The 26,137-nt window shown below is 42.7% G+C and overlaps 2 protein-coding genes across 2 annotated transcripts; one reads left to right on the forward strand and one right to left on the reverse strand.

Moving 5' to 3' along the window:
• Window positions 1–2,454: 2,454 nt before the first annotated feature.
• Window positions 2,455–6,632, reverse strand: LOC118430973 (solute carrier family 46 member 3-like). Its single transcript, XM_035842006.1, has 5 exons — window positions 5,726–6,632; window positions 4,952–5,188; window positions 4,369–4,452; window positions 3,622–3,778; window positions 2,455–3,052 (listed from the first exon to the last, which is right to left on the reverse strand). The coding sequence occupies exons 1-5, from the start codon at window positions 6,573–6,575 to the stop codon at window positions 2,950–2,952; spliced, it is 1,431 nt and encodes a 476-aa protein (XP_035697899.1). The 5' UTR covers window positions 6,576–6,632; the 3' UTR covers window positions 2,455–2,949.
• Window positions 6,633–7,504: 872 nt separating this feature from the next.
• On the forward strand, window positions 7,505–25,944 carry LOC118430764 (general transcription factor 3C polypeptide 3-like). The gene is made up of 17 exons (XM_035841784.1): window positions 7,505–8,109; window positions 8,811–8,912; window positions 9,539–9,731; window positions 11,294–11,403; window positions 12,036–12,168; window positions 13,814–13,987; window positions 15,125–15,313; window positions 15,910–16,014; window positions 16,349–16,383; window positions 16,542–16,644; window positions 17,185–17,294; window positions 17,981–18,158; window positions 19,541–19,707; window positions 20,672–20,857; window positions 22,661–22,877; window positions 24,304–24,375; window positions 25,463–25,944. Exons 1-17 carry the CDS (start codon window positions 7,528–7,530, stop codon window positions 25,651–25,653), a joined length of 2,847 nt encoding a protein of 948 aa, XP_035697677.1. The 5' UTR covers window positions 7,505–7,527; the 3' UTR covers window positions 25,654–25,944.
• Window positions 25,945–26,137: the final 193 nt, after the last annotated feature.

Below are 26,137 nucleotides of genomic sequence, written 5' to 3' on the forward strand. Positions count from 1 at the left end.
CAGAAGACGTCTGAAGGGTCTGTATAGCCCTAGCACACAGTGATCAGAGAGGGTGTGTGTCCTTAGTCACTTACACTACCCCGACCGGTTCGACGGCACTTTTCTGCTGGGTACGGCCACACCGCATGGGAATGGTAGGGCCACACCGCCTTAATTCTATGGATGACATCCTTTGGAGACCCCAAAACTAATATAATGCGCGCGAGCGAGAAAAAATCCAGCAAAAGAAAAAAACAACTGCTGGACTAACCACTTAACATTCACACAATTCTTTCACAGGCTTGGTCTGTCTTATGTAACATTGTAAGGACAATCGTCGACATTTCAATCATGTTGATATTGCCATACTTGTTTAAAGAGGGAACAGGAGCGCAGTGCCCCCATGCCCTGACCATGCTCCCCATCTACCCTAAAGAGCAAATCCTCCGACAAGCATGAAATTCTGATTGACCATCGCTATTGTGTAACATGTGGCCACAGCAGTTCTTTTGGAGTACAGGCGAAAATCTACACTTGCGCGGATGTCATTCATAGAATTAAGTAAGTGTGGCCTGAACTGAATTCTATATCAATTACTGTTGTTTGCGCATACAGCGACACAACTGCAGTTACCATTGCCAAGAATGTTATATTATCAGTTTTGCTTGTTTGTTTGTGTTTGTTGGTGTTGTAACTCGAGAAATGTTACATAAACCTTTCTGATATTCGGTATGTGGTATACCCCCGAGGTAGTGGGCGACCCCCTTTGTGTCAAATCGTGCGAATGACTAGGCTGTAAGCCCTGGGGCACCCCTATTTAGTTGTACGAGTGTGATTAACCTCCTTCGCAGACTTTTGACATGGGATGGGCGCTAATTATACATAAAAAGAGAAAAAGATGAAATACACTCCGTCGAAGATTGTACTATCTGTTGATGATAGAATTTCTTCTCTAGTTAGGCCATGTTGATTTACTTAATTATATGATGACATCCTCAGGGAACCCCAAAACTGATGCGAGTGTACGAGTGATGAAATAAAGAAATTGGTAAGAAAAAGTTGCCAGACCAAGGAGCTTTTATCACTGATAAAAGCTCCTTGGCCAGACCAAGGACATTATATAAGATGTTATATAACGTTTTGTTGTATTGAGGTCGCTTGAGTGGCGTCGAATGGCTTCATTATGGGATTAATCAATGAACCAATTAATGGTATAATTGAATTCAATTAATCCCATTTCAAGAGCGCTGACAAAAATCGCCCGAAAACGTCCGGCACTCCTCAAAGTCTGCGAAAGAGGCTAAGACTTGTACTGGTTGAACGACTCTTAAACACATAATTGTGGGAACCAAACTTACGTAAGAGAAGGGTCTGTAAGGAATACTTCAGAATACAGTGGCACAACAAGATAATTGAACAATTTAATTTTTCCAGCAAACAGCTCAAAACTTACATTATATAGTTTTTGGTGAAAAATCTTGTGAACCACAGGTCTTGATTCTTGTTTCTGTCACTGACGAACGGTAGTAGATGGTGTCTGAAACATCTGACTGTTTTGAAATCTATCAAAGCAATTGTCAAAATGATAAACGAGACACGGTTATATTGCATATCTATCTCTGTCGTATTATGTAGAAGTCGTAGCCTCCATAGCCGGGTCTCTAGGCCCTTTTTCGTCTTTTTTTGGGGGGGGGGGGGCTCAGAATACACTTCTGTTGGCCGTTTCTCAAGTTTTGTACCGGGTCGCTTGTACTGACAGCCCGTATGGGACATGCCCAATGACCTTTTAACTAACATGTTATGTAACGAGTGTGGGAAAATATCCAGCGGAGGTCACTTTTATTAATTACAGATCGGTGCACACAAAGTTACTTTGTTTACACAATGACTTTATGTAATGTCATATGTACTACTTGTTAGACCATATGGGAGGCTTGCATAGATAAACTTATCAAGGCCTACGTCAGTAAATTCACTAGTAAAGTCACTATCTTATAATTTATTTGCAACATGTGTATATACTTACATGTACGTAATACTTTACATTAATTTTCTATTTTTCGTTTCCACAAATGGTGGCCGGGCCCATTGGGAAATGTTAGCTTAAGTGAGCCCTAAATGGTGACCTTGTTGGTTGGAGTAATCATTGTTACACAGGACAAGGAGGTTATAGGAAGACAGGACTAGCATAGCATCTAGCAATGTGAGGGTCGACCTCAGCTCAAACACGTTGAAAAGCCTACGTCACAATTTGAACATATGCCAGCAAAACTTTTAGATCAGCTGGAGCTCGTCAAATTTCAAAAACATCTGAGTGTGGACAAATCTTTTGCTGAAAATCTTCCCCTAAGCGGTCCTTAGGGGAGCGACTAAAAGCACAAGACTGGACTCCAGGCTAATGTTTTGTTGTCTATCAAATCATACTTTGAAACGTTAACCTTACATCATATTGCATTCATACATCCAACTTTGGTAGAGTCACTGTATGGTCAAGGTCTCTCAGCGATCACCGTTAAGAAGATAGGGTACCTAAATGGTGAATTCCATGGCTATATAGAAGATTCTTGGTCTCCAGAAATTTAAATAGCTCGAGATCAGCGTTCTTGCCAGCCTGAAATTTTTTCCGTCCCCTGGTTTTTAAACAAAAATCCTGTTAAATGCCATGGGCTTCCATGAGACAGTCCTAGTGGGTCCGGAAAAACTTTGAAATCTGAAACACTATTTCTTGCATTTTGAGGGGCAAATGTTGCTAAGACTGGACTCAGCTCAGTTCAACGGCATCTGTGCTCAATTTCTGGAGATCTTTGTAAAATTTCTTTTCTTTAATATCATAACAAGCCAATTTTTGTCCATCACAGAGGACGGGATGGGCAAAATTTGTGTCTGTCCCCAGCTGCAAAATTCCGACAGGTGCTGGCTAGAACCTGCTCGAGATTAATAACATATAATTGAAACTGGCATTATGGAAGATCAGGTAATAAGGGCCGTCTTTTTGCTGTCAAAGATGTCATCATCATCAGGGTCCTGGAGAGAGGGTGAGACCCACTGGGGCTTTTCGTCCCATTCCTGCCACCTGTATGGAAAATAGAATAGAACAAAATTATGAATAACTGCTTGGTAGAAAATCACAACAAAAAGAGTCTGTGGTAATGGCTCTCATAAAACTCTTTCTAAATTCTACCTCACTGATATCCAAAATGAAGATGAAACCTCTGAGCATCTTATTACTGTATTATAGTAGAAGCTGGGGAATTATTTGCAGATGAGTAATCCTTTTACAGGATAGTAAATTTATAACAGGACAAAATTTATTGTGGACAGCAGCCCATTTGCTACATATTTTTCTCCTTGACCTCCTTCTCTTTTAACTGAGCAATGGAACAATCTTATGAATCCTAGTCCTATGAGATTAAAGTGACCACATCCATTAAATATAAAATGTGTTGGTTTATTGGTAATCATGATATGAAAAAGACAAAAACCCTCTTAAAAAGTCGTGTGCAACAATGTGTACTGGGAAATAAACCCTTTTCTGGGAATGCCCATGGACATTACAGAAGTACACAATGAATTCCTAAAATCCTTGGGATTTTATATTAATACTATTAGGCTAGCCCCTGAGGTGTTGCCAAAAATACTTACACATTTATGACTATGATGAAGAAGCTCATGAGGACCATGAGAAGGAAGCATGCTCCGTGGAAGTACCGGATTGTCGCGGCGTACATGGAGTTGAAGATGAGGCTGGAGAAGAGAGCAGAACCGCACTCCAGCACACCCATCAGTGAGAATGTCGCACCTACACGGACAGGAAAGCAAGTAAATTCAAAACAGGTTGACCTGGAAGCATAATGCTTAGAGGCTTATAAGAATAATGTCTTTCAATAGCTAGTGGTGCAATAAATAGGCTTTTAGCCAGACATGCGCATCTGGACGCACATCATGGCATCATCTGGACAGCTTTTCTTGAAATAACAAGAAATTGGATGCACTAGAAGCCTTTTCACTGGGGAAAAATCCTCTGACAAGCATGAAATGACACTACTAGTACATCATTTGTGGTCAGAGTCTTCTACGCTGACCTCTCTAACTATAATATAATTTTGCCACTCAGGATACCTTAGAATGCACCATTTTAACTTTTAACTAATCTTTGCGCAATTTTCAGGGAGCAGTCAGCCTCCAATATAACAGTGGATTTTGAGGCAATAAATAGCGGCATTAATGCTTGATTTTCTAGCTGTCTTGAAACTTAGTGACCCTCTAGCAAATTTGCCAAAGATCATGAAAGTGTGGCATTGACTTGAAATGAATGTGATATATATACATTTTGTACAATCATGTCATGATTTCAGATACAGTTGGGTGTTAACGAAGCGAAAGTTTTACCTTGTTCACTGCTATCAACCTGCTTGGAGATCATCCCATGGAGTGCACCCAAGGCTAGATACTGAAACGCACCCGCCGCAGCCGCTGGAACAACAAAAGAGGACTTAGCAATATGCAAATGCAGTGCCTGGGAAACCCAGACTGATCAAGCCAGTGCAGGAAGGGTTTGCTACCGATCCAGAGCCATATGCGCCCAGCAATTTTCATCTGTAAATGACATAAAGCTTTTCCGACCACACAATTAATAGTTTAAACTCAATCATGGTGAATGAATGGAATTATGGGGCCTCTCATTGCCACATTATTGTAGCCTGAGTACCATCCTATGTAGTGACCACTGGCTCAATACTTTGTTGGAAGACTAAGTTATAATTGTGAAGTAGCATAATTATATTAGGATGTGTGGTACCAAAAGTGGACATGAAAAGTGACTGGGCTGGGCTGGTACTAGTTGATATATCTCTAACTTCTAAGCCATGGCAAAAATAGCGCAAAAAGTTACTGAAAAATTAGCAGATATGATTCCCTTGGTTTTGTATAAAGGAAGCCACGATATACAGTAGAATAATAGTACAAGCCTCACCACAGAACATGAGCCATGTGGTGCTGGAAAACGCCATGATTTCGAACTTGGCCGCGTACGAGACGCCCCCGATGATGACAAGGGCGGTGTCCGGGAGACGCTTGGCCAGGAACGGCATGACGACCAGCAGGGTGACGGACGGAATGACGTTCTGCGCCGCCTGCCAGTAACCGTACAGACTCTCCGACCACTTTAACGGCTCCGCTTTCACGAAGAGTAGACCCACTTCTGCAACACCTTATACAAAACGATTGTAACAACACAAAAAACATTATAAAACATTCTTTCAGCGTTCTATCAAGCCTGAATTTTTTTACATCCCCTGGATTTAGAATGGAAATCCAGAATATCAAAGGCAGGGGGGTCAGGGGTATGCTGTCTGGGAAAATTTGGTTTACTAAAACAAGACCCTCTGAAATGCTATTTCCTTCATTTTGAGGGGCAAATTTTGCTGGTAGACTCAAATTGTAATTGGATCAATTAGAATCTTTAATTACATGTCAATTTTTGTTCATCACAGGGTATGGAATGGATTGAACAAAATTTTTGTTCTTCCCCAGCAGTAAAACTCTGTCAAACTCAAAGGACAGAAGGACGGACGCTGGCTAGGACCCTGCATTCTTTTATTGAGAATATTCATCTAAAAATGATGGTTTACAATTAAGAAATGCATATAAATCATGATGCAATAGAACAGAAATGAACAAAAACAACAAGAAAGGAAACTTTGATTTTGAGCACTGCCTAATCCTCTTGCCAAAACTATTTTCTTACCTGCTTGGATGAGTGCAGAGAGGAAAAGACACAGGTAGGTCAGGTTCACATGCACCCTTCGGTTATTTGGTCTCTTCTTCGTGCATATTTGAGCCACCTTCTTGATATTTTTAAGACTAAAAAATTGCAGACAAGCGCCCCTTTCTTCCGAAGGGTCCACGTTCAATAGAGAAGTCCCTCTCGGCCTAACAGGGTCAGGGTTCTTCAACCAGAAGATGACGTAGAGTATCGCTAGAAACTGTAGAGCCGCACAAGTGACAAAGACCGGGACGTAACCGACGTTGTCCGCCATGACACCGCTTATCAGCAAGCCGACGGTGCACCCTAACGTGTTCGTAGCGTCTACGATCCCCATTCTTTTCGTACGCTCCTCTTTGGTCGTGACGTCGGCGAGATAGCTGAACACGGACAGCAAGACCGTTGCGAAGCCGCCGCAGAATCCGCTTATGAACGGTCCAATCAGCAACAAGTACCACGGTAGGTCAATCCACCACGACTGGAACACGATGTTGACGCTCATGAGGCAGCCTCCGAGCGCGGGAAGGATCATGGCGACCTTCCGTCCGACGCGGTCGCTCCACGGGCCGACGAAAACGGTGACGATGATGGATGGTATGGTGAGCGCGATCACGTTCGCGAGAATCCAGATGGAAGCCTGGCTCTGGACGGCGTCTTGCAGCTCGACGTTATCGCTTTTCTCGAGACCGTCGCAGAACGTCTGGTTGAACATGCTGAGACAGGACTTGACCCAGACGACCTGCTGCAGTACCGGGGTCTGCAGGTTGAGGGCCATCATGTACAGGGCGATGACGGGCTCCACCGTGATGATGTCACGCAACGACCGCTCCATAACGACCCTGATATTTAGATACTAGCCGTAATATTGGAGATGGCTGGTAACACTAATGTCTGTAACGTTAGGACAAAATAATACATAATGTAAAAATTTAACTATTGCAAATAAATTGTTGTCTTAAGGCTAAATGAATACCTAACATCGGTTATCTATTTCGCAATCAGATATTCATAAGCGATGTGTTCATATTAATTTCAAAGGAAAAGGCAGCTTGAATGAACATTATTACAAATGTTTAAAGTACATTCAACAGCTCCTACTCGAGATTACAATGACCAGATCACCGCAAAGCAAATTTGTCATCTAGCTGCCGACAGAAGGTCTTGGAAGAGACTTACAGTCGCCTGCGCCACAGCCGACCGATGATTCTAAGCTGACATACCTGTGATTTGACCCTTTGCTTCCGTCTACTATTGGGATGTCACCATAGCCAACTGGGCCTCCTTGAGTATGGGATACTGTGAAGATCCCTCTACAGCTTTTTGAGTTTAACACGTTAGTGTACGTAAAAATTGCAGTGCTGGGTAGATGTTCGTCATGACGTCCCGAACTAAGGTTTTACGTGCTGTGAAAGACTTTCGTAAGGGGTCGTGGACTTTATACACCACATTCTATTCATGGCATATTTATAGCACTAAAAATTAGTAAGGCAGGCAGGCTATCATGATCACCCCACCTCAAGCTTGGACTTTAGACCTCCACTGCTGGTGATCATGTGATATACATGGGGGTCAACCAGGGATGGTATCTAGGGATGGAAATTAAAAAATAACACTCCAAAAATGTGATTTTTTGTTAAAATACGTATGTTTATGGTATGTAAATGTTAGCTAGGTAATTTGCAGGAATTAAATGTCACCAAAAACATCCAAACACATCGCTTACCCCACACCTCCCCTCGGTACTGGACTGTCCCTGACTTTTGAACTTTCACCTCTGCCCCAGCATGGCGGACTCAGGCATGTCGTCGGCGGAAGAAGTTGAGCGAAGAGTTGCCCAATATCTCCGCGGAGAGGTGTCCTTCCAGGAGTTCGATGCCTTCAGACAGGAGAGGGGGATCCAATCGTTCGTACAAATGGCTCCACAGCCGGGTACGAGTACAGGGGGGCCGACAGCAAGTGGGCAAACTGGTCGGTTGGTACCGCCGACGGGGGAGGGGGGCGGTGCCTCCGAAAACGACGACTCGGACGATTACTTCGATGACGACAACTTTGACACCGTAAAAACACGAGACGACAGTGACGAAGACGAAGAAGAAATGGAAGGCGTGGAAGAAGAAGGGGACGATTCCAACACGTCTCCGGCGGACACTTCCCTTACGGCAAAGTACCTCGAAGGAAAACTTTCTTTCTCCGAGTTTGCTGAACTCATGGAACAAGAGGAAGACGATGGCAAGGAGACGGTGAAGACAGCTGTAGAGCCGAGTAAGAAAGGCGTGGACATTTCTGAAGCCTTCAGTGTGGAGCTTGCTCTGGAGCAGGAGGAGAGAAAGGGGAGGAAACGACCCAAGAGAAGGAGAGTCAACGAGGTTTGCAAAGACGGTTTTGTTGGGACTAGAATTTATAGTAGAAAATATTTTGGCAAGCTGGTATTGTGGTTAGGGTTGGTGGCTTAGAATGTAAAGGTTATGGGTTCGAATCCGTACTAGTAGTAGACGGAAAAGGCTTGGGAAAGGCACTTTTACATATTCCCTCAATCTACTTTGGTGAAAATGAGTACCTACATGTACTTCTGGCTAGGGATGTCGTCTTGGATGGGATGCCTGAAAGCCAATTTGTTTGAGGACAGCCATTCCTTCATGATCAGCACATTAAGGGACCTACTTTATATAAGCCTTCTCACATTAGTTAGGACGCATGTGCGGCGACAGGAATTCTACGAAATATGTCAAAGGGTAAGGCACACAAAAAGTAAACAGTCCTTGTCTTGACCATTGTTTCGATTTGCATAACAATATCCAGACGAGTTTATTTACTTTTTGTGTGCCTTACCTTTGACATATTACATGTACCTAGAATTCTTGTCGCCGCACATGCGTCCTAACTAATGTGAGAAGGCTTATAAGTTGCAAAAGAGTAGGGGTCCTTCCTGGAGTGAGTGAATCAAGTAACTCTGTCAGGAGCTGCCTGTCAGATTGAGCAGCTTGCGCTGTTCATTACAAACCTGATGTGTTGCACCATATGCATGCTTGCCAGGCATTCAATACAAATAACTTTTTGTCTGTTTCAGGTCCCCAAGCCTCTGCGAGGGTTGATGGGAGAGGCCAACCTGAGGTTTGCCCGGGGGAAGTACGATGATGCCATCAAGATGTGTATGGAGGTCATCAGGCAGGTCAGTAGGTCAAGCTTTTGTACTCTTCCAAGACTATAGGTCAACTTAATCTCAACCTTAAGAGATTGAGAGTAGCATTTGATACTTAAAAGGAAGACCAAACTCTGAGTCTCCCCAACACTTCAAATAAACTGACAGTTGAACCTTGTGGTGAATCAAAGAAGGAGAAGAAGATAGACATGCCTTTGCCAGTGACAAAGGCACTGCAGTGCAAAGACACATCTTTTTGACTACTGTTCTAAATATAAGGAAGTCATTGAATAAGGTGACTCTTTTTTACACAACCATATTTACATTGCTTTCTTCTCACCAATGTTTTGGTGACTGTCTGTCACCTTTTTCAAGGCAATTCTGACTGGTTCACAATGTACTGCAGGACAGGTGTCGCTGCTCACATTACAGATGCAGCCACAAAACGTGAAGAATTTACATATGTACGGACGGCTTTATGCAAAATATTTACAATGCGGTCCCAAATGAAAAGGAGTGTAAAACATCCGTAACAGTTTTTAACGGTGAAAATGATGTGCAGTAACAGTTTCATCTACTACAGTTGTACTTACCAACCTGATGACTATTCTCGGATGAGGAAGTCATCACAAAAGTGATGTTTACGTGTCTTCCAGGTTCCCCACTGCTATGAGCCGTTCCAGACTGCAGCCATGGTGTATGAGGAGAAGGGGGATATGGAGCGCTCCCTGCAGTTTGCTCTGATAGCTGCACACCTTAACCCTCAGGATCCCGAAGAGTGGGTCAAGTTAGCAGAGGTGTCACTAGAACAGAACAACATCAGCCAGGCCATCACCTGTTACAAGAAAGGTGCTTGTAGTTACATGCTAGGGGTGGGTACGTACTGGTACAAAACCTTAACCCTTAGGAACCCGAGGAGTGGGTCAAGTTAGCAGAGGTGTCACTAGAACAGAACAACATCAGCCAGGCCATCATATGTTACAAGAAAGGTGCTTGTAGTTACATGCTAGGGTTGGGTACGTACGGGTACAAAACCTTAACCCTTAGGAACCCGAGGAGTGGGTCAAGTTAGCAGAGGTGTCACTGGAACAGAACAACATCAGCCAGGCCATCATCTGTTACAAGAAAGGTGCTTGTAGTTATAATATACATGCTTGGGGTAGGTACGTACTGGTACAAAACCTTAACCCTCAGGAACCCGAGGAGTGGGTCAAGTTAGCAGAGGTGTCACTGGAACAGAACAACATCAGCCAGGCCATCACATGTTACAAGAAAGGTGCTTGTAGTTATAATATACATGCTTGGGGTAGGTACGTACTGGTACAAAACCTTAACCCTCTTAACCCGAGGAGTGGGTCAAGTTAGCAGAGGTGTCACTGGAACAGAACAACATCAGCCAGGCCATCACATGTTACAAGAAAGGTGCTTGTAGTTACATGTTAATTAGGGGTAGGTACGTACTGGTACAAAAACTTAACCCTCAGGAACCCAAGGAGTGGGTCAAGTTAGCAGAGGTGTCACTAGAACAGAACAACATCAGCCAGGCCATCATCTGTTACAAGAAAGGTGCTTGTAGTTACATGCTAGGGTTGGGTACGTACTGGTACAAAACCTTAACCCTGGGGAACCCGAGGAGTGGGTGAAGTTAGCGGAGGTGTCACTAGAACAGAACAACATCAGTCAGGCCATCACATGTTACAAGAAAGATGCTTATGGTTACATGCTAGGTTCTGGTACAAAACCTGAACCCTCAGGAACCCGAGGAGTGGGTCAAGCTAGCAGAGGTGTCACTAGAACAGAACAACATCAGCCAGACCATCATCTGTTACAAGAAAGGTGCTTTTAGTTGCATGTATACATGCACCATCTCAGGCTTTTAGCCAGGCATGTGTCATTTGAACACACTTTTCTTAAAATAACAAAACTTGGATGCACTGGACGCCCTTACACTTGGGAGCAGATCCTCTGACAGGCATAAAATCCTGATTGACCAGGGATGCCACTAGGTCGTATGAGGTCACATTGACTCCTATTGTGACCTCTCTGACAGTAATTTGCCCTTTTTAACTTAAAATTCTCTTAAACTCTGCACCATAGAAAGGTGGATACCCCCGGGACCCACTTACAATATTCGTGCCTACAGTGTAAATGACTTAGCGTGACTTACCAAGAAATTTGGACCTCATATAATAAAATCCTAGCTAAAAGCCTGAGTCAGACTTATAAAAGAGTGAATCTTTTATCAAATTGGTTGGCCCTGTATTATAAGACGTAGCTGCTCTTTAGACTCAAGTTAGACATCAAGACATATGACAGGAGACCAAAAACAAGCTCAGATGTGCAAGTAGTGTACATTTTAACGAAGGTTCTATTAAAGTTCTAGATTGACAGTCCAATTTTCCCCTCCATAGCCCTGAGATATGACCCCAACAACATCGGCATCCTCTGGGAACAGGCTAACCTACTGGAACAGACACAGGAGCCCAGGAAGGCTCTGGAGGGGTATCAGCAGATACTAAAGGTAACTTATATTCTCAGAAAGGCTCTGGAGGGGTATCAGCAGATACTAAAGGTATCTTTGATTCACAGCAAGGCTCTGGAGGGATATCAGCAGATACTAAAGGTATCTTTGATTCATAGCAAGGCTCTGGAGGGGCATCAGTAGATATTAAAGGTATCTTTGATTCATAGCAAGGCTCTGGAGGGGTATCAGTAGACTAAAAGTAACTTTGGTTCACAGAAAGGCTCTGGAGGGGTATCAGCAGATATTCATGATAATTTGTATATTCACTGAAAGGCTGTAGATCTGGAGGGTATTGTTTATGCTAACATGAAATGGATGGCAAAGGCATATGACTACATTTTTGTCTTTTTGCACTAAAATATGTGAAATAAAATTCCTTGATCAAGAAGCAAATCTGGTATTGTTAGGTGAAGAAGATTTCATTTTTTATGTGTTTATGTGCTTTACATGTTTATTGATACTTAAAATGATAAATACTCTCCTGGACCGAAACCAGAACAATTAATTGAACACAAAATACTAAGTTAAACATAGATTATTAAGACTATGCCACTTGTACAATAATAAGTAGTGATTCACACTAATAAGTAGTGATTCACACTAAATAATCTAATTTTCACCATCCCCAGCTTCTCCCAGAGAAGGAAGGAAACAAGTACATGGATCTCATGAGGGACATGTCCAAAACCTACCATGCCACGGGGGAGACAGAGGCGGCCATAGAAACCATACAGGCAGCTTTTACCAAGCACCCCACCTTAGGTAAGTACTCTAATTTTGATGAATGAATGAATGAAGACCTTTATTGTACAGTTTTGCCCAACCAAGCTAAGTACAGGTCACAAGTCAAAACATTATACATAATAAAAGTATCACAAATCCTGTCTTATACAGAAGTTTGGCTTCTTCTCACTTCTTGGTATTATGGTAAAAATGTAGGACTGTAGGCTAGGGTTTAGCTATGGTTGGTTTGTCAAAACGCATGAGGAATATAAACTTGTCAGTGCTACTCATGATCATGTGTCTAAATTGAGGGAATCTACTTTCTATGTAATTGAATAGAATTATATTTCTATCATTGGCATACATATCACAATCAACAGTAAAGTGCACTTCATCATCTACCATGTTTGAGGTACAAAATTGGTAGACTCTTTCTTTGTTCTAGAGGAGTGCGGTTGTGCCTTTGTGATTCAATTCACAGTTGGTGGCAACTGATAAGGCCTAGTAGTGGGTACTGGTACAGGAAATTCAGGCCAGGTCAGTTCAGGTCCAGAGAAACAGGTCAAGGTCCGGACCTGAACCTGGACCCGATTATCTGTGATAACTAATGTGAATGGGTGATACTCAAAACAATGGTCTAATTCCATTACAAATGATTCTGTTTGGTGGAGTATCCAACATCCTTTGGCATTTTAAAATCCTATCTTCATGGAAACAACACTAACTGCATAAGTTTAGACCAAGTTTGACTGTAAAACTTTGAAAAATGACCATGAACTCTTCTCTACTTCCCTCTTGTCTTAATTTTCTTGGACCTCAATAAGCCCCAAAATACGTCAACACCTGCAAGTATAATCTGTTCATTTTCTAATCGGTCCAAAATCCGGGACACTAATTTTTTCAGGTCCCTTTCTTCGGGAATGGCCCAACAAGAAAAATGGTTACACTGTACTGTGTACACGATACAAATGATACACACCCCAAGTTGACATCTTTTAAAGTCCTACACACATTTTACACATTTTACAAAATGTGGCTTGTGATCAGGAATACAGGTGGTTGCTCTGCCAAGCTCGATGGTACGAGGGGCGGTCAATAGGTAATGCCCCTGACCCACTTCCAGTCGTCTGATCTAGATGAAATTTTGTATGTGTAATGATTCATATCTTTATAGGTTATGTTGCAAAAAACAGCTCTGAACTAATTGTGGTTTCTGATTTACTGGTGTTTGAACTGAGTCAGGTGCGAAATGGACCAGGTGTGAAATGGAACCAGTTGAGTGTCGCGCAGTGATCCGGTTTTTGTATTTGAAAGGACGCACACCAAAGAAGACTTTTGATGAAATGAAAGAAACTTATGGTGATGATGCCCCATCATATGACCTTGTAAAACGCTGGCATCCTGAATTCAAACATGGCCGGAAGTCTGTGGAAACAGCTCCCAGACCTGGTCGTCCCTCTTCTGCCATTGATGAGGCATCTGTTGGAGGACCAACCTGGGGTGTCCTACAAAAACGGTGTCCAGAGCTGCATCAAACGATGGGAGAAATGCATAACTCTGGGTGGTTCCTATAAAGAGAAAGACTAATAACTGTGCCTAGTTTCATTAATCTCTTGCTATGGAAAATGGGTCAGGGGCATTACTTATTGACCGCCCCTCGTATATGTTATCCTTCCACCTATAGTGACATTTGAGGATGTGAACATGCTGACTGAGCTGTACGTCACCATGAAGCAGTATCGCCATGTGTTGGAGGCCATGTCCAACTACTGCAGTGTGCAGCTCTCTTGGCAAGGGGGCGTCACTGACACCATGGCTGCACTGGACAGACTGGGCATGCCTGACACAGGGAAACAGGGTAGGACTGGTTGTAGTTTAACCCTTAAACTGCCAGAGTTTCAGCACTATAAAATGTTATCAGTGCCAGGGTTGGCTGCTGACCTCCAAAAAGAACCCCCCGAACAAGGCCAAAGTCCCTAACTTCCGGGGTTTTTGCGCTACGTGCGCGCAAAGTTGCTACTTTGGGGGAATACGCTATCCCAGATATATCCGGGTGCGGCACACAGGACATGTTTATGTGTGCCGGATATATCCAGGTTTGGCAGTTTAAGGGTTAACCTTCTTCAGTAGAGGTAGACTTTTGCACTTGATTTTGTTTGCTACAAGGATAGGTATAATGTTGAAGGTAAACTTTTGAACTTTTGTTGTTTTGTTCCTGGCTGACCAGAACGTAAACTTGAGAGACCCACACAGATGATCTTACGAACACGTGATCTTGCGGATACGTGACGTCAGCACTTGGTCAAACATGACAGGAAGTTTCTAACACCTACCGTCTCTGTTCAGTGTTAGCTGGAGTGCCCCGATGTATATGGCCTCCTTTATACCTCTTACAAAGTAGTCCTGTTCAGTGTCTAGTATTGTGACTTTGTCCAGTGAGACCAGTATGGCTTGGTGATTCGATGTAGATGTGTCGAGGGACTTGTAGTATATATAACACCCTCCAGATTAATTTTGGACTTCCAATTAATTCCGGACAAACCTTAATCATTTGAAAAACGATGAACCAAATGAATTAAGATTTGAAATTATGGTATATTAAAAGGTAATTAATATGTAGATTGCAATTAGATGTCTCCAGGAACAAAGCCAATTCTGGAGAATTCTGGAGAATTCTGCAGAATTCTGCAGAATTCTGGGAACCTGAGCCAGAATTCTGGGAACCTAAGTCAGAATTCTGCAGAATTCTGGGAACCTAAAGCCAGAATTCTCCAGAAGCTTTGTTCCTTGAGACATCTGATTGCAATCTACATATTAATTACCTTTTAAAAGACCATAGTTGCAAATCTTAATTCATTTGGTTAATAGTTTTTCAAATGATTAAGGTTTGTCCGGAATTAATCTGGAAGTCCAAAATTAACCTGGAGGGTGTTATTTGTACAATGTAGTTGGTTTGAAAACACAAATATGCAGTGTCCTGATTGGTCTTTTCCAGAAACCCAGGTGATGCAGTGCACCATCCCCCCTGAGACTCCCATAGACCTGAGCATTAAGCTAGCGGTCAGCCTGGTCCACCTGCGCTACCTGGCCGCAGCCAGACCACTGGTGGACATGTTACTGCAGGAGAGTGCTGAGGACATGGGGGATCTGTACCTGGACATAGCTGAGGCTTATGTCGACGTCGGTGTGTGTTATTAGTCTCCAAGCAGATGGTGGGAGACAATATTGTTATGTTTTCCTAGCTACCTATTTCTGTTGTAGACTGTTTAAGTGCTTATTACACCAATGACATCAAAATTAAAAAGTCATGGAATTGAATCATTATACTAAATTAGTAACATACTGTAAATGTATTTAAGTTCGCGAGGATTTAATTTCGTGGTAGCGGGAAAAGGGACTTTTTGCGGTGGTTTTGTAGTAACACCATAGACTGCAGTCTAATATCATAATAGAAATCACATTAATCCACTGCGAACATTTCTGCATTTACAGTATACGGTACATTTAGTTGCCAAGATATGCACCCTTGTGATATTATTGCACATCAAATCATAACAAAATCATGCCTCCCGCTCTTGATTCTTTCCACCAGGTACAAATGTAATTAGACTGAATGGTGACTTTCCCAGTCATGACAATACAGTGCCTTTTAGGAATTTTGCACTATGTCTCAGAAAGAACATTATTTTGAAGCTTTGATGTGCAGATTTTTATGTATTTGCTCTTTAGGGCAAGTAAATTTTCTTAACTTGTTGAACCCCTGTCTTTACCTGTTCCCAGGTGAGTATGACAGTGCGCGCCCCATCCTGGCTATGCTGGTGAACACAGAAAGGTACAACCTGGCAGCAGTCTGGCTCAGATATGCTGAGTGCCTCAATGCACTGGGTAAGTTACTAGATTTTTTTCTTACCATGATAGCATTGTGTGTGAACTATAAAAATACATGAAGGCAGTGTTGCAGTCTTGTCATGTAACAAAGCAAAAGTACATTTTGTATTTCCCTTGTCTACAGTCCGTCTCTTTAGAGTGTTTGACAACACTTGTAATTAGACATGTTGTTGAGCAAATCTGAACTCACAGCTTTTTTGTCATAAGGCAGGGCTGCTAACGAACTATACACACTATCTTTCAATCTACACCATCAATCTACACATTCAACCACAACGATACTTTAACTTACTTTTATGTCCTCCTCTCCCCTTGGTGCTCTGTTGTACAGGAAAGACGGAGCATGCAGTGCAGAGCTATGCCAAGGTTGTGGAGATGGCTCCCAGTCACCTGGGTGCACGGCTATCCCTGTCAGCACTACAGCAGCAGCTGGGCAGGCCAGAGGAGGCGCTGCAGGCACTTTCAGAAGGTCAGAGGTCATGCATTAGGTCAGAGGTTATACATTAGGTCAGAGCTATGCCAAGGTTGTGGAGATGGCTCCCAGTCACCTGGGTGCACGGCTGTCCCTGTCAGCACTACAGCAGCAGCTGGGCAGGCCAGAGGAGGCACTGCAGGCACTTTCAGAAGGTCAGAGGTCATACATTAGGTCAGAGGTCATACATTAGGTCAGAGGTTATACATTAGGATGTCAGAGGCCATGCATTAGGTCAGAAGTCATACATGAGAAGGTCAGAGATTATGCACCAGGTCAGGCATTATACATTAGAAGGTCAGAGGTTATACACTATAAGGTCAGGGGTTATACATGACTATACATTAGGTCAGAGGGTACACACCAGAGGGTCAAAGGTTATGCAGTAGAAGTTCAGATGTCATACATTGTAAGGTGATAAGATGTCCCTCCCCAAAATCGTAAGGTAAATTTTTTCTTGACTCATGTTTACACTTAGTCAAGGGAACAATATTGGGGACTGCTAGGGATTTAAACCCAGAACCTTAAAATTCCAACTCCACTAAGCATGCACAAGACCACCTTTTGACCTAAGTCATGCATTATACATTTTGTAACTAATTAGGACATTAAGTAATGCTCTGGGAATGTCATAGGTCAAAGTCAAAGGCTTCTTGATAAATCAAATTATCAAGTGACATCTGCCTCATATCCAGGTGCTCCAGCTGCCACCCCCACAGCTGTGGAGACAGCTGCTCAGGTGTCAAGCCAGCCTGGTCCTGACGTGCAGCTGCTGCACCACAAGAGCACCCTTCTGTACTCACAGGTCAGGAGACAGGGCTTATTTTCTGCATCAATACGTTTATTTTGAGCAAAAACATCCTAATAGGTAATAATTGTCTTTTTGTAGACCTGTTGAGACTGAGGTTAAGCTTCAACTTTCAAAGTTTTGATGTACCTACATTGTATGGAGTAAGAACATGTTCGGGTTGTCTGCATAGGTGGTTAGATTGATTGGACTGTACATTTTTGTATGTATGACATCCTCTGGGAACCCCTAAACTAATTTGAGCGTACAGAAATAAAAGTTTGGTAAAGAAAAGTTGACTTCTTTGTTGAATCAGGATTCAAGGTAACGTTGAAAAAATGATTAACCGCACAGAGTACATGTAGACTGTATAGAAGATAATACATTCTTAATGTCGGTACTTTTACTTCTCCTTCAAGTTGACTTTTGAATTAACTTCTCTATGACATTGGTGACTGTTTTCCCATATTTTTTTTGCAAATTGTTTTTTTAATGGTAAGTTTGCAAGTAACTGACAAATTGATGCGCAGTATTCAAATCAACATCTCCTTAACCAAGTTAAAGATTCTAATAGGGCTTTTGAATTAGTCTTTTGTTGTAGACTTTGGGGTCTGAACTCTGTCACACATAACATGTTGTGTCCACTTTAGTTGTTGTTGTCCACCAGTCCTGTTTGAAAAATTACTTTATAACCCTCCCTACAGGGAAGAATGGAAGACTTTGTGGACTCTGCCCTGCTCATGTTGTCCAAGTATTTTGAGGAGGCGTATCAACAGCAGAACCTACAGCTGGTCGTGACGAAGATAACATCCCGCAGACGGAAGTACCAGCTGAGAGCCATGGTGAAGGAACAGGGGGGAGTCGGGCAGGGGAGGTCGGTTGGTGAGTGTACAGTACAGATCTCGATTATAGTCCGGTCTGAACGCGATTTAATCGCGTGCAAAAGTCGTGCAAGTTGCGATTACATCTCGGTAAAACGCGATTAGATATGCGTGTACCCGCGTCTGATATGCGTGAAATCACGTCTAACCGCGTTTAGACGATCAATGAATAGATTTCAGACACGCCTCTTCTTTTCATAAACATTTTCTAGACACGCCCGTGCCGTCGGAAGTTCGGGGTTTGGCAGAAATCGGCTTCTTTTTATATGCACACCCCCACGCGGAGGGCGGAGAACGTATCACGCCCAATTTCCCAATTTGTTTCTGAACTAACGCATAACCTTGCAGTCTAGAACGCACCCGCGCCGCTCCCAACCACGATGTTCTGAGTTTGAATTGGTCAGCCGTCATGAGGGTCTGCATAGGGGGGACACTGGAAATGCTTATCTGTAAATTTAGGTGGGCTGGTAAATGTATAACAGTGAAATCAAGATAACTGGCAAAGTTTAACAGCCAATCGACTCGTTTTTTAAAGAGAAAATGTTCAAGGTGAAGAGGCGAACATAGAAATGCTGAAATTCCCCCCTTTACAGTACTTTGCGATGCATTTGAAATTTGTATTAAAAATGGTAGGAGCGTGTGGGGCAGTCGGCAGGGTGTTCGCTTCATGAACCAGAGGTTCTGGGTTCGAATCCATTGGTGTATCACCACTCTTGTGCCCTTGGGAAAGGCGCTTAACCTGACTATCGTCACTTCACTCAGGTGAAAATGAGTACCTATTAGTAACTTTGGTTAAATGGAGGAGAGCCACACCTCAAGCACGTTTAAGAACCCACTGCACTTATCGACAAGAGTAGGGGTCCTTCCTGGTGTGAGTGGCTCATATAAGTCTGTCCAGACATGCACTTAGTACTGTTCTTTGTGTCATACCTGTGACGCGAAAACGTTCGATACGGGTGTTCCGGACCGGGCTGTACGCTTCCGTATTGCACAGGTTCAAAAGGCGTATCACACAGGCTTTCTTCGAGTAAATCGAACCATTTCGAGCAGGCCGAATACGGCTCGGTTGGCAATTCGAATACCTGATTCAGACGTTGGAACATTGTTGTTGCAACACTTCTGGTTCAAGGGCACCAAATTTGTTCAACTTCTGGCGCATTTCGCATCAAAACATGGGTTTTCTGAGGTGGGTATGACATAAATAAGATACGGTCCCAGCCCTCCCGCGGGTCGGCTGATACCCTCGGGTGATACGGAATACACCGTGTTGTATTCTATATGTACCAACCTGGTGTGTTACGCCATGAGGCGGTTTACCGGGTATACAATACAAACAAACAAACAAAAAATACATTTCAATGTCCTGCATGTATCCCGTTCCAGTGGACCTGAGTGGCAAGCTGAGTTCCATCAGTAAGCTGGAATGGTGGGACCTGTTCTGTAAGGCCAGCCGGAGTCTCACTACCTTAGGCAGGACAGAAGAGGTGGAACATCTCACCATGGCAGCCCTGGCATCACCTCAGTTTGAGAGGGATCTTGCTAAACAGAAGGTAACAGAACTCTGCCTGGTCACATATACATAACTGTATATGCCAACCCCAAAGAATGTGTCAAAAGAGATTTCCAGTGCAACATACCGGTACCTCAGTATGATGCACTCCTGCGTAATCTAACCTGTGCATATCTGGGGAGTGCTGCACTAAAAATCTCTCACAATCACACTGCTTTGCAAGTGGCGGAATTACGTACCTTAAGAGAAAATTACAACTGGAGCTTCTATGTGTCTGACATGTCCAAAGGGTAGATCAGTGACAGTAAATTAAGCAATTGTTCTTCCAGACTGTAGCACATTTGCCAAGTTGCTATGCGGTGGTTTCCTTCTAGCTGTCTGCAAAGGTGCCTAAGGTTAATATATCACATGACGTAACTGTAGCACTATCGCAAACTGAAAGCCAATGCAAACACTCCATTTTCTCCCAAGCGGAGAGTAACTGTATTGAAATGGAACATTTGGAAACAGGGGAAAGTCTATACTTTGGAACACAGTTCCATTGAGTTTACAGAGTCAGATGCCAGTTCGCTGTCATCACTCTTTTTTTCATCATGACTGTCCTCTAGTTAAAATCTTCTCTCCGAATATTGGTGTGTCCTAGAAGCTGCTAGAAATGCTACAGTCCTTCTTGTCAGTTCCTCCGGATCATGATTCTGAGTGTGTGCTGCCTGAACAAGAATGTACATGTACAGTACATGTACAGTACATGTACATTTTTGTACAGTACATTTACAGTAATGTACTGTATTTACTGTAATTATGCTAGATTGGAAAATAAACATTCAGAAACAAATTGTGAGGGTACCTTAGATGTCAGTTTTCTCTAAGCCATCTGTTTTTATCGTGTCTTTTTATTGAAATCCTATGCAAAATAGTCTGAGAACGAAATTAAAGATTTACATGTGTATTGGTGTGGCCTAGCAGCTGCTAAAAACAGAACTCTTTCATTTCACTTATTTCAGGAGCTTAAGTACATGATTCTGAGTGCGTGCTGCCTGAACAAGAACTACCGGATGGCGTACGTGTTTGTCCGACCAATGATTATGGAGAATACGGGGGTGAACCAGCTGTGGAATGTCTTTAGTCAGATCACCACCAGCAGTGAAGATGCCCGACATCACCGCTTCTGTCTTAGACTTATGATAAAGGTGATGGCAGATTTCTTAAGGTGGGGTCACACCTGCATATATATGAGGCGTCCGTATGAGGCGCGCATGGGAGTATTTGCCTCCCCCAGGCCCCACACGTCGTTGAAAAATAATAGAAATTGGACAAACGTAAACACTCAGGTAACATGTCAGCAAAGTTAGTTGGGTCGCTAACCATACTTCTCGGTCAGCTAACTCATCTGGTTTGTTATGTTTCTATATTTGTCCAATTTTTACTTTTTTTCCGCAACCTGTGGAGCCTGTTAGAGACTAAGAGCATCATACGCACCTCAAACGGACTTGAACATACATGTATACGCATTTGTGACCCCACCTTTACGAATTTTACTCTTTCTTAAAACTGTATGTAATGTATGTAATGTATCAAAATGATGCAAGAAATGTATTTTTTAGAATTTCATGATGTTATACTTTACATGTAGCTTTGCTGCATGCATGAATTCACTGTTACGTCAATGAAGGAAAGACATTCAGGTCACTGACAAAAGACACCGCATGGTTGTCTGAAAGGTCTCCAAAATCATATCCAGGGCTCGAAATTCATTTTTGGGATTAGGTGCACTGGTGCACCCAGTCTAAAAAATTGGATGCACCAAAAAAATTTTAGGTGCACCACTTAAATTTAAGTAGAATGTCAGAAAAACCTATGATAACAAAACTTAGTTATGTTTTCATCAAGTACCATGACAGGCATTTTTTATTATCTTTCTAACACTTAGATGCCAAGAATAGTCAAGTCAAGTCAAGTTTATTGCACAACGATTGTATCAGGTACAATGTATGGCAAGTAACATGTATTACTAGCAACTACGAACTATCTACATGAGTATACTAATCTAACATAATAGAAAATAAGGCGGCATAGTGTATTTTACATTGTTAAAGCACGACTTCTCTTTTGCATAGCATTATATATATATTGGCCTAGGTGGACAGATATGGAGTCGGGACATGATAGAATTACATTGAATATTTCTCTACTTGTATTAGGTAGTGTTGTTCTGTTGTTACACATGGTCAATAACTTTTTCCTTTCTTCATCATAACAAGGGCATATCATCAGGAAATGGTATTCATCTTCAATACTGTCTTTGCAGATATGATGTATAGTCTAGTATACTTTGATATCTCTACATACATAAGCCTATGAAAATATTGGGTGCACCCTGTGCACCCACAGAAAATAATTGGGTGCACAGCTCCAATTTTGGGTGCACCTGCACCCAGTATTTCGAGCCCTGATATCCATGCAGTTGCTTGAGTAACTTTTTTTGGCGCAATTATATTCACTGATTTATAAGATATTTTACAGTTCTACAGTTCTAACAAACAAACATAATTATAAGACTAATATTAAATGAGAGTAGTCTATTTCCTTGTGTACACAATATGTTTTCCTCAGTTAGTGTGGATTGAAAGCCTTGAGTATATTTCAATGTATCTGTGTCATAAAACTGAATAGACAAGCATTCATTTTTGGCGACACCTCAGGGGCTAGCCTACTAGTATATTGTGCGTCCTTTTGACAAAAAATCCCAAAATTCCGCAGGCATGTTAGGAATTTTTTCCATGCCTGCGTAGCTGCATCATCCTGTTAGAGGGAAATAACTCGGAAATGGGTCGACAGATCTTATATTTGGAACGCAGATAGCTTCAGTGATGCCTTACATAATCAAATGCTAGTCATGCAAATCAGGGGCTAATTTGCATAATTAATGAGGATGGTTTCTAAATACATTTCTTTTAAGAATACTAATTGTCCTTTTTTCCATCTATCTCCAGAATCCACACAACATAGCTCTGTCCTTCCTGAACGGCCACAACTCGTTGATATCGGGAACGTACAAGCACGCCCTGGGCGAGTACGTGCGTGCGTACCGCCTGGACCCCAGCAATCCCATGAGTCTCCTGCTGATCGGGGTGACGTTCTTCCACATGGCCTCGCAGAAGTACACCATCAAGCGCCACTTCGTCCTGGTGCAGGGCATGTCTTTTCTAAGTATGCACTTTCTACTCTACATGACTGGATTGTACATGGTTGGTTCTGTGACACGACACAGCAGCAAAGGGCAGTAGATATATGGATAGCAGGGTTCTACCCAGGATTTAATTTTAGCGTAGTGGGAATGGCATGGCAGCGAAGCGACCAATGAGATAGGTGGGGAAGGGAGTCTTGGCCATTCCACGGTGAGATTTTGAAAATGTAGAGTTAAAAGTTTAAGCAATCTGTTAACATCACTTTTGGTCAGTTTTGAATGGTATATCATAATTTGTCATTGTTCATACATTGATTAGACATAGCAAATGGTAGCAAAGCACCACTACACTAGTTAAAAATTAGCGTAGTGGCCCTTATTTTAGCGTAGAGGTCACAAATTATAGTGTAGTGGCCCACTACGCTAAAATGCACTAGCTAGAACCCTGGATAGAAACTAGAATATAAATCAAGTCTTAGAGTGGATTCATATCTTAATTTTCAGGCCATGTGTCTTCTTTCTGATGCAGGGCATGTCTTTTCTAAGTACGCACTTTCTACTCTAGGTTCTGTGACACAGAACCTAGAGTACAGTACATACATGCAGTATGCAGTACATACACATGTGTCAGGGTTGGACATGTTTTTAAAATTAGCTTACCCTATTGGGAAAATTCATGGTCATTTAGTGATGTACACCTGCCCAAACCAACTTTTCACTGGCCCCAAATGACAATTATTTAAAATTTATGCATGGTGCCTGCAGAAAGGAAATCATTCTTTTTATTTTCTTTTTCATTTACAGTAAAATGTAACTGTTACAATGCTAACTACAAGACCAGGCAGCCTGCTGGTAGCACAATTTATACACAGGTAGTATCCACCGTGGGGTCGTGTGGCGCGATCGGCAGCACATTGGGCTCAGGCCCAAGAGGTCCTGAGTTCTAATCTGGCTGCCGCATCACTGATCTTGTGCCCTTGGGAAAGGCACTTTACACGACTTTCCTCACTTAACTCAGGTGTAAATGAGTACCTAGCTGCGGCTAGTGGCAGTGACAGGCCTTTGTGGCAGTGGTAGGCCTTAGGGGCATGTTCAGGCATGACGCACCCGCCATGACACACGAGTCAGGGGTAGGAGGAACCCCTTGAATCCTTGGTCGGAAGTCCTCCTAGGAGATGGAAACTCCAAATAATAAACCTGCATCTGCTGGGGCCGTCTTACGTGGCAAACAGTTGTGTCCCTGTAGGACTTAGTGTGCCAGTAGACGAGAGGGTGGAGAAGGAAGTGCACACCCCTCCTTCACCTTAAAAAAAAGTCACGTGCAGGCCAGGCAGACTGGTCGTCTAATCAACCTTGTCTGCCTACCATTGATCTTCGGATACGAAGAAACAGCCATCATCAGTATCCAAAAGTCATGTAAAATGCTTAATGGAGATGTTTTTCCCCTAGATGAATACCTGATCCACCGAGGTGGAACACAAGAGGCTTACTACAACGTGGGAAGAGCACTCCACCAGATAGGTAAGGTTTGCATGGTCTTTCTACAAAGTCAGTGCTTTACTCTTGATTTCTAAGTAAGACATTTTGTAATTGATTGCCATGATCCGTTATTGTTTAATTTCCGTTACTTGTCAGGAGCTGTCCCAGGACAAACCGTGATTTCGGTTGGGGAGGTAAAAGACACTAGACCCTAGCCTCCATAGCAGGCTCTCTATAGACTTTTTTGGCACTTTTGCTGGCCATTTCTTTTTGTACTGGGTCGCTAATTGCTGGCCTCTCTCATAGCCGTCCATTTTAGAGCCTGCATTTTTTCGGCGGTACAAAGTCATATTATAAAACGATTAGGGCGATTAACAAGGATGTGCGAATTCCCTGCCTGCCGTGGACGGCTAATAAACTGCACGCATCTCCGCCGGACGCGGACAGTGCGCTGTCACGCCCCGTGTGCACTGACCCGACAATTCTCTAACGATTTCGGGGTCAAACTGCTTTTTAAAAACACAGAAGTGAAACTTACCAGTTCGACGTTCTTTCGGTATGTCCGACGCCTTTGCTCGGGCGGAGCGCGTAGCGCGTGACATATGGGGGTTTCCCCATCTGAAGGACGGCCAAGCTCGGGCCCGAGTTGTAAAATGCTTGCAGCCGACATGCGAATTGCCTCTCACGGAGTTGTGAATTATTCCTAACGTATGTGTTAATAGGGCAGATGAATGGCTAATTGTTTTATAATATGACTTTGTACCGCCGAAAAAATGCAGGCTCTAAAATGGACGGCTATGAGAGAGGCCAGCAATCAGCGACCCAGTACAAAAAGAAATGGCCAGCAAAAGTGCCAAAAAAGTCCATAGAGAGTCTGCTATGGAGGCTAACTAGACCCCTTCTAATACTAGGACATAATTTTCTTTTACACAACCAGTTTTCCTCACCTGCTGACACAACTGGTTGTGTAAAAGAAAATTCTTATGTCCTATGATCTACCAACCTGAGGAAATTATTTTCGGCCCTTCTAATACTGTTCCCTGAACAGTGCCTAACAACCCACTGCCCCTACAGTCTCAAAAAGGCTGTTACTAACTTTACCTTTTATTTCAAACCTCCTCTGCTGCAGGACTAGAGCACCTTGCCATCCACTACTACCAGAAGGCCCTACACATGGCCCCTCCTGACGTTGGAGACAACAAGTATTCTCAACTCCTTGACTTGCGGAGAGAAGTGGCCTACAACCTGGCTCTTATCTACAGTGGCAGTGGATCCAAGAACTTGGCTAAGATGCTGTTAGATAAGTATTGTGTTGTGTAGTGTCTTCATCTTGCTGAAGTACCTTTTTCCTCCAGTGTTTCACGGCAAAAAATGTCTCGAACATACATTGCAGAACTGTATGCCTCTACCTTTTCCCAACACGTTAACATTGCATTTACTTTTTTTTTTTGTATAAAGATTTGATATCAAGTTGTCAAGACTTGAAATCGTCTGTCATATGTTTAAGTACATGTATGACACTTACATGTATGTAATAGGAGATCTCAATGTTATAAAAAGAGAATATATTTTTTGTAATAAATACCACCTTGTGGTGTAAAAAGGATCAGATTGAATTGTTCTTGTTACATTACTTGTATGTTTTGTATGGAATATCTTTTAAACTAATACGCAATGCGATGTGCTATTTTGGTTCTTAAAGCTGGAGACTGGGGTTGTATGAGTTGCACGTAGGGGTGGGGTACTGGTACAGAAAATTCAGGTCCAGATTGGCTGCATGAAAACTTGTAAATGGGCGATACTT

Source organism: Branchiostoma floridae, chromosome 14, assembly GCF_000003815.2.
Source record: "Branchiostoma floridae strain S238N-H82 chromosome 14, Bfl_VNyyK, whole genome shotgun sequence".
Lineage (NCBI taxonomy): Eukaryota > Metazoa > Chordata > Leptocardii > Amphioxiformes > Branchiostomatidae > Branchiostoma > Branchiostoma floridae.

Bases quoted from the DNA above. Each gene is read 5' to 3' on its own strand.
- LOC118430764 (XM_035841784.1), top strand. From the start codon at position 7,528: ATGGCGGACTCAGGCATGTCGTCGGCGGAAGAAGTTGAGCGAAGAGTT. The intron at 8,913-9,538 runs GTCAGTAGGTCA...CGTGTCTTCCAG, and splicing joins GTATGGAGGTCATCAGGCAG to GTTCCCCACTGCTATGAGCC. The intron at 19,708-20,671 runs GTAACAGAACTC...CACTTATTTCAG, and splicing joins GGGATCTTGCTAAACAGAAG to GAGCTTAAGTACATGATTCT.
- LOC118430973 (XM_035842006.1), bottom strand. From the start codon at position 6,575: ATGGAGCGGTCGTTGCGTGACATCATCACGGTGGAGCCCGTCATCGCC. The intron at 5,189-5,725 runs GTAAGAAAATAG...GTTTTGTATAAG, and splicing joins CTCTGCACTCATCCAAGCAG to GTGTTGCAGAAGTGGGTCTA. The intron at 3,779-4,368 runs GTAAAACTTTCG...CTGTCCGTGTAG, and splicing joins GGTTGATAGCAGTGAACAAG to GTGCGACATTCTCACTGATG.